At 38.7% G+C, this 15,242-nt stretch overlaps 1 protein-coding gene across 4 annotated transcripts in view; it reads left to right on the top strand.

Moving 5' to 3' along the window:
* Window positions 1-1,375: 1,375 nt before the first annotated feature.
* The window catches only part of LOC311104911 (complement component receptor 1-like protein), a 113,919-nt gene continuing 100,052 nt past the window's right edge, over window positions 1,376-15,242 (top strand). For 2 of the 4 annotated variants that reach the window (XM_084146886.1, XM_084146885.1), the window contains exons 1-6: window positions 1,378-1,576; window positions 1,720-1,899; window positions 2,603-2,702; window positions 6,856-6,929; window positions 7,117-7,299; window positions 7,587-7,766. In XM_084146886.1, the coding sequence (XP_084003012.1) occupies window positions 1,495-1,576; window positions 1,720-1,899; window positions 2,603-2,702; window positions 6,856-6,929; window positions 7,117-7,299; window positions 7,587-7,766 (799 nt within the window). In that variant the 5' untranslated portion in view covers window positions 1,378-1,494. Of the gene's footprint in view, window positions 1,577-1,719; window positions 1,900-2,602; window positions 2,703-6,855; window positions 6,930-7,116; window positions 7,300-7,586; window positions 7,767-14,783; window positions 14,967-15,242 lie in introns of all 4 variants that reach the window. The other 2 variants (XM_084146883.1, XM_084146884.1) reach the window with 2 other exon arrangements.

Here is a 15,242-nt window from a genome sequence, read left to right on the forward strand (position 1 = left end):
GTACTTTCTATACTGTGTTCAGTAAAGTACGTCTGCCAGTAGCTTGGTGTCCTGCGCTTCACTTCATTACCGCATACACGTCAGCCTGACAGCAGGCATGCACGGTAAAGCACACTGTAGGTGAAGTCCCTTGGACTGCTATATTTATATCCTCCATCAGCAACACCATCTCTAAGCATCCGGAAATAGAGATGTCTATGAACAGTTGGATGCTTGATGATCCAACTTCCTTTATATTGTGGATTTAAACCTAAATACCTTTTTGATTTAGACCCATGGCCCCATGACACCAAGATCATGGCATCTTATTTAACATGTCATTTCACATCCAGATGAGGGGGTTTCCACCGTGTGTGTGTTTGTGTGTGTGTCTGTGTGTGTGTGTGTGTGTGTGTGTGAGAGAGAGAGAGAGAGAGAGAGAGAGAGAGAGAGAGAGAGAGAGAGAGAGAGACCGTCTCGCTATCCTCTGTCTACACCAAACATATGGGATCCTTATTTTAATGACTTTGTATGAAATCACCCCGTTTAAATTCATCAGTTATTTGTTCAACGGACAGATGTTCTATCAATCAGCAGGTCGTGTTGACGATAATATCTGAGTAATTGTATAGAAGAGTTGTAACAATATGCCTGCTGTCTAAACAGACATACAGTATGTTTACAATAGTCTTCAACCTGTGTAACAATATGCCTGCTGTCTAAACAGACATACAGTATGTTTACAATAGTCTGCAACCTGTGTAACAATATGCCTGCTGTCTAAACAGACATACAGTATGTTTACAATAGTCTTCAACCTGTGTAACAATATGCCTGCTGTCTAAACAGACATACAGTATGTTTACAATAGTCTGCAACCTGTGTAACAATATGTTCACCAAGTAAATGAAAGCATTACTAGCTAACAGTAGGCTATAGGTCTACATGCTTCCATCCATGGATGTCCTAGCCTACTTTATTGTCTATAAAATGTTGTGAAAAGGACCTATTGGTTGGGCACTTTCAGAATAAAATATACATTTTACATCATGACATGTGATCAGAATGTAGGGGATCGGAGGAGTTCATGATCGGGCAAATCTCTAGTCTCTCTGTTTCTAATGCAATATTGCCATATACTGTCTCATTCCCAACCAGAGAAGATCTTAACCTCTTTCTATAGACAGACGCTCTTCTCCCTCTCACCCACTAGAGGTCAGCAAAGTATTGACTTGATCTTTACTGGCACGGTGTGTGGGTTAGCACTCTGCAAATAATAAGTGTGTGTGTGGTATGTTTGTGTGTGTGTGGTATGTTTGTGTGTGTGTGCGTATGTGGGTGTGTTTGTTTTTCTCAGTTGTGTTTGTCATATTGAGTCATGGCCAGAACAGGACAAAACAGCTATATATTTGTCAGTGCTTCAGTGTCTTGTCTGCTTCAGTTTGGTTTCACTCACACATCTATAGGAGAAGAAGGTTTTACCACACATCAATAGGAGAAGAAGGTATTACCGGTATGCAGATCTGCAGGGATGCATGTTGCTGTTTTTTAACAGTATGGCTTGTGTGCCTTACCTTTGAGGTTGAAACTATTCAAGGTAAAGTAACTTTTCCATATTTTGCCGATTATGTTCTTACTGTGCAATGTAATGTTTATGTTTCTTTGACCAAAAGCTCGACATTTTCAAAACATACAAAAATGAAAAAAATATTGAGCAACAAATTCTCTTGTCCCGTTTAGCCCAATGTCCCAAGCCCATAGGAGGGAGCCACATGAGCATTTCAGCAGACTACATTACTCAAGAGACTTTCCTGGAGGGGTCGAAGGTCGTTTTCGAGTGTGACGTTGGTTATGTCGGACGTGCGATGACAGTCACCTGTAACGGTGAAACCTGGAAAAATGTGAAATCTACCTGTCAGAGTATGTCATTTACATGAATATACATTTTATGTGGCACTAAGGCTGCGTTTACACAGGCAGCCTAAAATACCTGATTTGATTTGTCAAAAGATCAATAATAGTAAAAAAGTATCTGCATTAGGCTGCCTGTGTAAACACAGCCGTAGAATGAGCATGACTGGATGTGACAATTGTCGCTTTACACATTGTCTATGAGAATCTACTACTGTACTTTATATTTAACACACTGTCTATGAGAATATCCAAATGTACTTTATATTTAACACATTGTCAATGAGAATCTCCTAATGTACTTTATATTTAACACATTGTCTATGAGAATCTCCTAATGTACATTATATTTAACACATTGTCTATGAGAATCTACTACTGTACTTTATATTTAACACATTGTCTATGAGAATCTACTACTGTACTTTATATTTAACACACTGTCTATGAGAATATCCTAACGTAATTTATAATTAACACATTGTCTATGAGAATCTCCAAATGTACTTTATATTTAACACATTGTCTATGAGAATCTCCTAATGTACATCATATTTAACACATTGTCTATGAGTATCTCCTAATGTACTTTATATTGTATGACAATCTATAATCATAACTACCAGATGAGCTGAGTTATGTATCTGTTATCTATTATCATTCTATCAATCTATAATTACGATTCTGTTATCGTGTTATCATGTCTGTCCAGGGATATCCTGTGGATCCCCTGGAGAAGTGATGAATGGCTGGTATGACCTCACAGAGGGGGTGGAGTTTGGAGCCAGAGCCACAGCCCAGTGTGACAAAGGGTCAGTAGTACAAACTCACAGGACGGGGCCTTCTCTCCAGTAGATTTACTGGTAGAGCTGTCCTTCACTCAAAGGACAGTGCCTTCTAACCAGTAGATTTACTGGTAGAGTTGTCCTGCACTCACAGGACCTTCTCTCCAGCAGGTTTGCTAGTGGAGTTGTCCTACACTCACAGGACAGGACCTTTTCTCCAGCAGATTTACTAGATGAGCTGTCGTACACTCACAGGACCTGCTCTCCAGCATATTTACTGGTAGAGTTGTCCTACACTCACAGGACCTGCTCTCCAGCAGATTTACTGGTAGAGTTGTCCTACACTCACAGGACCTGCTCTCCAGCATATTTACTGGTAGAGTTGTCCTACACTCACAGGACCTGCTCTCCAGCAGATTTACTGGTAGAGTTGTCCTACACTCACAAGACAGGACCTTTTCTCCAGTAGATTTACTAGTAGAGTTGTCCTACTCTCACAGGACAGGACCTTTTCTCCAGCAGATTTACTAGATGAGCTGTCGTACACTCACAGGACCTGCTCTCCAGCAGATTTACTGGCAGAGTTGTCATACTCTCACAAGACAGTGCCCTTTCTCCAGTAGATTTACTAGTAGAGTTGTCCTTCACTCAAAGGACAGTGCCTTCTAACCAGTAGATTTACTAGTAGAGTTGTCTTACACTCACAGGACATGACTTTCTCGCTAGTAGATTTACTGGTAGAGTTGTCCTTCACTCACAGGACATGACTTTCTCGCTAGTAGATTTACTGGTAGAGCTGTCCTGCATTCACAGGACCTTCTCTCCAGCAGATTTGCTAGTGGAGTTGTTCTTCACTCAAAGGACAGGACCTGCTCTCCAGCAGATTTACTGGTAGAGTTGTCCTACACTCACAAGACAGGACCTTTTATCCAGTAGATTTACTAGTAGAGTTGTCCTACTCTCACAAGACAGGACCTTTTCTCCAGTAGATTTGCTAGTGGAGTTGTCCTACTCTCACAAGACAGGACCTTTTCTCCAGTAGATTTGCTAGTGGAGTTGTCCTACTCTCACAAGACAGGACCTTTTCTCCAGTAGATTTGCTAGTGGAGTTGTCCTACTCTCACAAGACAGGACCTTTTATCCAGTAGATTTGCTAGTGGAGTTGTCCTACACTCACAGGACAGGACCTTCTCTACAGTTGATTTACAACAAGAGTTGTCCTACACTCACAGGACATGACTTTCTCACTAGTAGATTTACTGGTAGAGTTGTCCTGCACTCATAGGACATGACTTTCTCACTAGTAGATTTACTGGTAGAGTTGTCCTACACTCACAGGACAGGACCTTCTCTACAGTAGATTTACTAGATGAGCTGTCGTACACTCACAGGACCTGCTCTCCAGCATATTTACTGGTAGAGTTGTCCTACACTCACAGGACATGACTTTCTCACTAGTAGATTTACTGGTAGAGTTGTCCTACACTCACAGGACAGGACCTTCTCTACAGTAGATTTACTAGATGAGCTGTCGTACACTCACAGGACCTGCTCTCCAGCATATTTACTGGTGGAGTTGTCCTACACTCACAGGACCTGCTCTCCAGTAGATTAATTAGTAGAGTTGTCCTACTCTCACAAGACAGGACCTTTTCTCCAGTAGATTTACTAGTAGAGTTGTCCTACTCTCACAAGACAGGACCTTTTCTCCAGTAGATTTACTAGTAGAGTTGTCCTACTCTCACAAGACAGCACCTTCTCTCCAGCTGATTTGCTAGTGGAGTTGTCCTACTCTCACAGGACATGACTTTCTCGCTAGTAGATTTACTGGTAGAGCTGTCCTGCACTCACAGGACCTTCACTCCAGCTGATTTGCTAGTGGAGTTGTCCTACACTCACAGGACATTACTTTCTCGCTAGTAGATTTACTGGTAGAGTTGTCCTGCACTCACAGGACCTTCTCTCCAGCAGATTTGCTAGTGGAGTTGGTTTTCACTCAAAGGACCTTCTCTCAAGTGGATTTACTAGTCGAGTTGTCCTACACTCACAGGACCTTCTCAACAGTAGATTTACTAGTAGAGTTGTCCTACTCTCACAGGACAGGACCTTTTCTCCAGTAGATTTACTAGTAGAGTTGTCCTACTCTCACAGGACAGGACCTTTTCTCCAGTAGATTTACTAGATGAGCTGTCGTACACTCAAATCACCTTCTCTCCAGTAGATTTATGAGTACAGTTGTTCTACACTCACAGGAAAGGGCCTTCTCTACAGTAGATTTACTAGTAGAGTTGTCCTACACTCACAGGACTGGACCTTCTCTCCAGTAGATGTATTAGTAGAGTTGTCCTATACTCACATGATCTATTCTCCAGTTGATTTGCTTGCATCATATTATATCACAGCTAAAGGTTCCATATAATGAACCCCAATGAATCCTTATTACTTGAAGAAGAAATTACTTGCTTCATGCACTACCGGTCAAAAGTTTTAGTACACCTACTCATTCCAGGGTTTTTCTTTAGTTTTACTATTTTCTACATTGTAGAATAATAGTGAAGACATCAAAACTATGAAATAACACATATGGAATCATGTATTAACCAAAAAAGTGTTAAACAAATCAAAATATATTTTATATTTGACATTTGACAAAGCCACCCTTTGCCTTGATGACAACTTTGCACACTCTTGGCATTCTCTCAACCAGCTTCACCTGGAATGCTTTTCAAACAGTCTTGAAGGAGTTCCCATATATGCTGATCACTTGTTGGCTGCTTTTCCTTCACTCTGCGGTCCGACTCATCCCAAACCATCTCAGTTTGATTGAGGTCGGGGGATTGTGGAGGCCAGATCATCTGATGCAGCACTCCATCACTCTCCTTCTTGTTAAAATGGCCCTTACACAGCCTGGAGGTGTGTTGGTTCATTGTCCTGTTGAAAAACAAATGATAGTTCCACTAAGCCCAAACCAGATGGGATGGCATATCGCTGCAGAATGCTGTGGTATCCATGCTGGTTAAGTGTGCCTTGAATTCTAAATAAATCACAGACTGTGTCACCATCAAAGCACCCCCACACCATAACACCTCCTCCTCCATGCTTTACGTGGGAAATACACATGCAGAGATCCTCCGTTCACCCACTCCGTGTCTCACAAAGACACAGCGGTTGGAACCAAAAATCTCAAATTTCTACTCTAGACCAAAGGACAAATTCCCACTGGTCTAATGTCCATTGCTCGTGTTTCTTGGCCCAAGCAAGTCTCTTCTTATTATTAGTATCCTTTAGTAGTGGTTTCTTTGCAGCAATTCGACCACACACAGTTTCCTCTGAACAGTTGATGTTGAGATGTGTCTGTTATGTGTCTGTGCATTTATTTGGGCTGCAATTTCTGAGGCTGGTAACTCTAATGAACTTATCCTCTGCAGCAAAGGTAACTCTGGGTCTTCCATTCCTGTGGCTGTCCTCTTGAGAGCCAGTTTCATCATAGCGCTTGATGGTTTTTGCGATTGCAGTTGAAGAAACGTTCAAAGTTCTTGACATTTTCCGTATTGACTGAACTTCATGTCTTAAAGTAATGATGGACTGTCGTTTCTCTTTGCTTATTTGAGCTGTTCTTGCCATAATATGGACTTGGTCCTTTACCAAATAGGGCTATCTTCTGTATACACCCCCTACCTTGTCACAACACAACTGATTGGCTGAAACGTATTAAGAAGGAAAGAAATTCCACAAATGATTTTAAGAAGACACACCTGTTAATTGAAATGCATTCCAGGTGATTACCTCATGAAGCTGGTTGAGAGAATGCCAAGAGTGTGCAAAGCTGTCATCAAGGCAAATGGTGGCTATTTGAAGAATCAATATATTTTGATTTGTTTAACAATTATTTGGTTACTACATGATTCCATATGTGTTATTTCATAGTTTTGATGTCTTCACTATTATTCTAAAATGTAGAAAATAGTAAAAAATAATGAAAAACCCTTGAATGAGTAGGTGTTCTAAAGTTTTTGACTGGTGGTGTATATGGCACCGCTAAATGTTCTATATAGATCTCATAATTGACATTTGTTTCAAGAGTAGGGGTACCATATATGAAGGAAGTGATAGAACCTGTTTTCTTTATTTATAACCTTTTTTTTCCTATTTGAGTTGACTATTCAGTCCTTGTTTTCAGACATTACATTGTGGGCTCCAAAGTACGGAATTGCATGGCAGCAGGCTGGTCTGCCAGAGTCGCTATCTGTGAAGGTCAGTTACTGATATGAGAGGGCACATGAGGGCACACACGCACACACGCACACGCACACGCACCCACACACACACACACACACACTCACACACACACACTCACACACACACACTCAATTACTAATAGATAAACAAATTCATGTGAACACACCATTATTTATTTATTTCTGTATTTCTAATGTGGCAGTGGTGAAGTGTGGAGGGCCTCCTGTTGTTGCCAATGGAAGTCTGTTGTACCAAGCTGAAGAGTGGTATGCCTACGGAGAGGTGGTGGAGTATCAGTGTGACCGGCAACTGACTCTGGTTGGTCCCAGGTCCTTACACTGCTCTGAAACAGGACAGTTTGAGCCAGATCCACCTAAATGTATCGGTATGTTTCAAAACATAACACAAAAGGATGTACTGAATAGATAATAAACTATTCCATTATGCTTAAAAAAAAACACAGATTGACCAATTGATTGATTGGTCAATTGAGTGATTTATCAATTGAGTGATTGATTGATTGCATGATTTATTGTTTAATTGGCTGATTGGTTTATTAATTGGTATTTTCCTATTGGTTCATCATCAAAGACCTACATTTAATTGTAGGCAAAAAAGTAATTGGATATGTTGTACATAGTGATGTTTTTGGTTCTATTTCTTGTCCCACAGACGTGATTTGTCCAACACCTAAAATTGATAATGCTGTCCGAGTAGAGGGACATCAACCTTTGTACAGATACAAGTCTTTTGTCAGATATGAATGTAAAAAAGGATATGAAATGGAAGGTGAATCAAGTCTAACCTGTGAAATAGACAGCACCTGGTCAGCACCACTCCCAACATGCAAAGGTAAGATGCATTTTGCACACAGGATTCAATAGGTCTATCTTGTCTAACTTTGATTAGTTCATAGATACGAGTTTTATTATTAAACAAGTATTGTGATCCATGTAGATTGTTTATTTTAAATCATACGCCCTTGTGTACATTTACATTTAGAACACTATCACATACACCCTTGTCTTAGAACACTATCACATACACCCTTGTCTTAGTTATTAGAACACTATCACATACACCCTTGTCTTAGAACACTATCACATACGCCCTTGTCTTAGTTATTAGAACACTATCACATACACCCTTGTCTTAGAACACTATCACATACACCCTTGTCTTAGTTATTAGAACACTATCACATACACCCTTGTCTTAGTTATTAGAACACTATCACACACGCCCTTGTCTTAGTTATTAGAACACTATCACATACACCCTTGTCTTAGTTATTAGAACACTATCACATACACCCTTGTCTTAGTTATTAGAACACTATCACATACACCCTTGTCTTAGTTATTAGAACACTATCACATACACCCTTGTCTTAGTTATTAGAACACTATCACATACACCCTTGTCTTAGAACACTATCACATACACCCTTGTCTTCGTTATTAGAACACTATCACATACACCCTTGTCTTAGAACACTATCACATACACCCTTGTCTTAGTTATTAGAACACTATCAAATACACCCTTGCCTTAGTTATTAGAACAATATCACATACACCCTTGTCTTAGTTATTAGAACACTATCACATACACCCTTGTCTTAGTTATTAGAACACTATCACATACACCCTTGTCTTAGTTATTAGAACAATATCACATACGCCCTTGTCTTAGTTATTAGAACACTATCACTGTCAACGCGTGCTGTAGGTGGGTGCAGTGGTGGAATCAAACGCAGGACACAGACGGATAGTCCAACAGACTTTAGTGATCGCCAAACACGGCAATAGGTCAACTCTTGCCCGAAGGCGAAATACGCACGAAGGCGAAACAAAACAAAAGCGCACAAACAGGTGCGTAAATACTCCAACAGTGGAGGGAAGCTCAACCGAGCGAAATACAGGAATCACGCCCTATACACGACTGACAAAAATCAATAACACACAACACTAGACAAACACAACGAGAAACTTATAGAACACTAATTAGGCTAACCAAGAACAGGTGTGACAACAAACAGACAAAAGCAAACGAACATGAAACATACAACGGTGGCAGCTAGTATTCCGGAGACAACGAACGCCGAAGCCTGCCCGAACAAGGGAGAGAGGCAGCCTCGGCCGAAACCGTGACAATCACATACACCCTTGTCTTAGTTATTAGAACACTATCACATTTACATTACATTTACATTTACATCATTTAGCAGACGCTCTTATCCAGAGCGACTTCACATACACCCTTGTCTTAGTTATTAGAACACTATCACATACACCCTTGTCTTAGAACACTATCTCATACACCCTTGTCTTAGTTATTAGAACACTATCACATACACCCTTGTCTTAGTTATTAGAACACTATCACATACACCCTTGTCTTAGTTATTAGAACACTACCACATACACCCTTGTATTAGTTATTAGAACACTATCACATACACCCTTGTCTTAGTTATTAGAACACTATCACATACACCCTTGTCTTAGTTATTAGAACACTATCACATACACCCTTGTCTTAGTTATTAGAACACTACCACATACACCCTTGTCTTAGAACACAATCACATACACCCTTGTCTTAGTTTTTAGAACACAATCACATACACCCTTGTCTTAGTTATTAGAACACTATCACATACGCCCTTGTCTTAGTTATTAGAACACTATCACATACACCCTTGTCTTAGAACACTATCACATACACCCTTGTCTTTGTTATTAGAACACTATCACATACACCCTTGTCTTAGTTATTAGAACACTATCACATACACCCTTGTCTTAGTTATTAGAACACTATCACATACACACTTGTCTTAGTTATTAGAACACTATCACATACACCCTTGTCTTAGTTATTAGAACACTATCACATACACCCTTGTCTTCGTTATTAAAACACTATCACATACACCCTTGTCTTAGAACACTATCACATACACCCTTGTCTTAGTTATTAGAACACTATCAAATACACCCTTGTCTTAGTTATTAGAACAATATCACATACACCCTTGTCTTAGTTATTAGAACACTATCACATACACCCTTGTCTTAGTTATTAGAACACTATCACATACACCCTTGTCTTAGTTATTAGAACAATATCACATACGCCCTTGTCTTAGTTATTAGAACACTATCACATACACCCTTGTCTTAGTTATTAGAACACTATCACATTTACATTACATTTACATTTACGTCATTTAGCAGACGCTCTTATCCAGAGCGACTTCACATACACCCTTGTCTTAGAACACTATCACATACACCCTTGTCTTAGTTATTAGAACACTATCACATACACCCTTGTCTTAGAACACTATCTCATACACCCTTGTCTTAGTTATTAGAACACTATTACATACACCCTTGTCTTAGTTATTAGAACACTACCACATACACCCTTGTATTAGTTATTAGAACACTATCACATACACCCTTGTCTTAGTTATTAGAACACTATCACATACGCCCTTGTCTTAGTTATTAGAACACTATCAAATACACCCTTGTCTTAGTTATTAGAACACTACCACATACACCCTTGTCGTAGAACACTACCACATACACCCTTGTCTTAGTTTTTAGAACACAATCAAATACACCCTTGTCTTAGAACACTATCACATACACCCTTGTCTTAGTTATTAGAACACTATCACATACGCCCTTGTCTTAGTTATTAGAACACTATCACATACACCCTTGTCTTAGAACACTATCACATACACCCTTGTCTTAGTTATTAGAACCCTATCACATACACCCTTGTCTTAGAACACTATCACATACACCCTTGTCTTAGTTATTAGAACACTATCACATACACCCTTGTCTTAGTTATTAGAACACTACCACATACGCCCTTGTCTTAGTTATTAGAACACTATCACATACACCCTTGTCTTAGTTATTAGAACACTATCACATACACCCTTGTCTTAGAACACTATCACATACACCCTTGTCTTAGTTATTAGAACACTATCACATACACCCTTGTCTTAGTTATTAGAACACTATAACATACACCCTTGTCTTAGTTTTTAGAACACAATCACATACACCCTTGTCTTAGAACACTATCACATACACCCTTGTCTTAGTTATTAGAACACTATCACATACGCCCTTGTCTTAGTTATTAGAACACTATCACATACACCCTTGTCTTAGAACACTATCTCATACACCCTTGTCTTAGTTATTAGAACACTATTACATACACCCATGTCTTAGTTATTAGAACACTATCACATACACCCTTGTCTTAGAACACTATCACATACACCCTTGTCTTAGTTATTAGAACACTATCACATACGCCCTTGTCTTAGTTATTAGAACACTATCACATACACCCTTGTCTTAGAACACTATCTCATACACCCTTGTCTTAGTTATTAGAACACTATTACATACACCCATGTCTTAGTTATTAAAACACTACCACATACACCCTTGTATTAGTTATTAGAACACTATCACATACACCCTTGTCTTAGTTATTAGAACACTATCACATACGCCCTTGTCTTAGTTATTAGAACACTATCAAATACACCCTTGTCTTAGTTATTAGAACACTACCACATACACCCTTGTCTTAGAACACTATCACATACACCCTTGTCTTAGTTATTAGAACCCTATCACATACACCCTTGTCTTAGAACACTATCACATACACCCTTGTCTTAGTTATTAGAACACTATCACATACACCCTTGTCTTAGTTATTAGAACACTATCACATACGCCCTTGTCTTAGTTATTAGAACACTATCACATACACCCTTGTCTTAGAACACTATCTCATACACCCTTGTCTTAGTTATTAGAACACTATTACATACACCCATGTCTTAGTTATTAGAACACTACCACATACACCCTTGTATTAGTTATTAGAACACTATCACATACACCCTTGTCTTAGTTATTAGAACACTATCACATACGCCCTTGTCTTAGTTATTAGAACACTATCAAATACACCCTTGTCTTAGTTATTAGAACACTACCACATACACCCTTGTCTTAAAACACTATCACATACACCCTTGTCTTAGTTATTAGAACCCTATCACATACACCCTTGTCTTAGAACACTATCACATACACCCTTGTCTTAGTTATTAGAACACTATCACATACACCCTTGTCTTAGTTATTAGAACACTATCACATACGCCCTTGTCTTAGTTATTAGAACACTATCACATACACCCTTGTCTTAGTTATTAGAACACTATCACATACACCCTTGTCTTAGAACACTATCACATACACCCTTGTCTTAGTTATTAGAACACTATCACATACACCCTTGTCTTAGTTATTAGAACACTATAACATACACCCTTGTCTTAGTTATTAGAACACTATCACATACGCCCTCTTCTTAGTTACATTTACATTTACATTTTAGTCATTTAGCAGACGCTCTTATCCAGAGCGACTTACAGGAGCAATTAGGGTTAAGTGCCTTGCTCAAGGGCACATTAACGTCATTTAGCAGACGCTCTTAGCCAGAGCGACTCACAAATTGGTGCGTTCACCCTATAGCCAGTGGGATAACCACTTTACAATTGGGGTTATTAGAACACTATCACATACACCCTTGTCTTAGTTATTAGAACACTATCACATACACCCTTGTCTTAGAACACTATCACATACACCCTTGTCTTAGTTATTAGAACACTATCACATACGCCCTTGTCTTAGTTATTAGAACACCATCACATACGCCCTTGTCTTAGTTATTAGAACACTATCACATACACCCTTGTCTTAGTTATTAGAACACTATCACATACACCCTTGTCTTAGTTATTAGAACACTATCACATACACCCTTGTCTTAAAACACTATCACATACACCCTTGTCTTAGTTATTAGAACACTATCACATACACCCTTGTCTTAGTTATTAGAACACTATCACATACTCACTTGTCTTCGTTATTAGAACACTATCACATACACCCTTGTCTTAGTTATTAGAACACTACCACATACACCATTGTCTTAGTTATTAGAACACTATCACATACACCCTTGTCTTAGAACACTATCACATACACCCTTGTCTTAGAACACTATCACATACACCATTGTCTTAGTTATTAGAACACTATCACATACACCCTTGTCTTAGTTATTAGAACAGTATCACATACACCCTTGTCTTAGTTATTAGAACACTATCACATACGCCCTTGTCTTAGTTATTAGAACACTATCAGATACACCCTTGTCTTAGTTATTAGAACACTATCACATACACCCTTGTCTTAGAACACTATCACATACACCCTTGTCTTAGTTATTAGAACACTATCACATACACCCTTGTCTTAGAACACTATCACATACACCCTTGTCTTAGTTATTAGAATACTATCACATACACCCTTGTCTTAGTTATTAGAACTCTACCACATACTCCCTTGTCTTAGTTATTAGAACACTATCACATACACCCTTGTCTTCGAACACTATCACATACACTCTTGTCGTAGTTATTAGAACACTATCACATACACCCTTGTCTTATTTATTAGAACACTATCACATACACCCTTGTCTTCGTTATTAGAACACTATCACATACACACTTGTCTTAGTTATTAGAACACTATCAAATACACCCTTGTCTTAGTTATTAGAACACTAAAACATACACCGTTGTCTTAGTTATTAGAACACTATCACATACACCCTTGTCTTAGAACACTATCACATACACCCTTGTCTTAGAACACTATCACATACACCCTTGTCTTAGTTATTAGAACACTATCACATACACCCTTGTCTTAGTTATTAGAACACTATCACATACACCCTTGTCTTAGAACACTATCACATATACCCTTGTCTTAGTTATCAGAACACTATCACATACACCCTTGTCTTAGTTATTAGAACACTATCACATACGCCCTTGTCTTAGTTATGAGAACACTATCACATACACCCTTGTCTTAGTTATTAGAACACTATCACATACACCCTTGTCTTAGAACACCATCACATACACCCTTGTCTTAGTTATTAGAACACTATCACATACACCCTTGTCTTAGTTATTAGAACACTACCACATACACCCTTGTATTAGTTATTAGAACACTATCACATACACCCTTGTCTTAGTTATTAGAACACTACCACATACGCCCTTGTCTTAGTTATTAGAACACTATCACATACACCCTTGTCTTAGTTATTAGAACACTGTCTCATACACCCTTGTCTTAGAACACTATCACATATACCCTTGTCTTAGTTATCAGAACACTATCACATACACCCTTGTCTTAGTTATTAGAACACTATCACATACGCCCTTGTCTTAGTTATTAGAACACTATCACATACACCCTTGTCTTAGTTATTAGAACACTATCACATACACCCTTGTCTTAGAACACCATCACATACATCCTTGTCTTAGAACACCATCACATACACCCTTGTCTTAGTTATTAGAACACTATCACATACACCCTTGTCTTAGTTATTAGAACACTACCACATACACCCTTGTATTAGTTATTAGAACACTATCACATACACCCTTGTCTTAGTTATTAGAACACTACCACATACGCCCTTGTCTTAGTTATTAGAACACTATCACATACACCCTTGTCTTAGTTATTAGAACACTGTCTCATACACCCTTGTCTTAGAACACTATCACACACACAAGCACCCACACACACACACACACACACTCACACACACACACTCAATTACTAATAGATAAACAAATTAATGTGAACACACCATTATTTATTTATTTCTGTATTTCTAATGTGGCAGTGGTGAAGTGTGGAGGGCCTCCTGTTGTTGCCAATGGAAGTCTGTTGTACCAAGCTGAAGAGTGGTATGCCTACGGAGAGGTGGTGGAGTATCAGTGTGACCGGCAACTGACTCTGGTTGGTCCCAGGTCCTTACACTGCTCTGAAACCGGACAGTTTGAGCCATATCCACCTAAATGTATCGGTATGTTTCAAAACATAACACAAAAGGATGTACTGAATAGATAATAAACTATTCCATTATGCTTAAAAAAAAACACAGATTGACCAATTGATTGATTGGTCAATTGAGTGATTTATCAATTGAGTGATTGATTGCATGATTTATTGTTTAATTGGCTGATTGGTTTATTAATTGGTATTTTCCTATTGGTTCATCATCAAAGACCTACATTTAATTGTAGGCAAAAAAGTAATTGGATATGTTGTACATAGTGATGTTATTGGTTCTATTTCTTGT

The sequence above is a fragment of the Coregonus lavaretus genome (assembly GCF_964263955.1).
Source record: "Coregonus lavaretus genome assembly, chromosome: 29".
Classification (NCBI taxonomy): Eukaryota; Metazoa; Chordata; class Actinopteri; order Salmoniformes; family Salmonidae; genus Coregonus; species Coregonus lavaretus.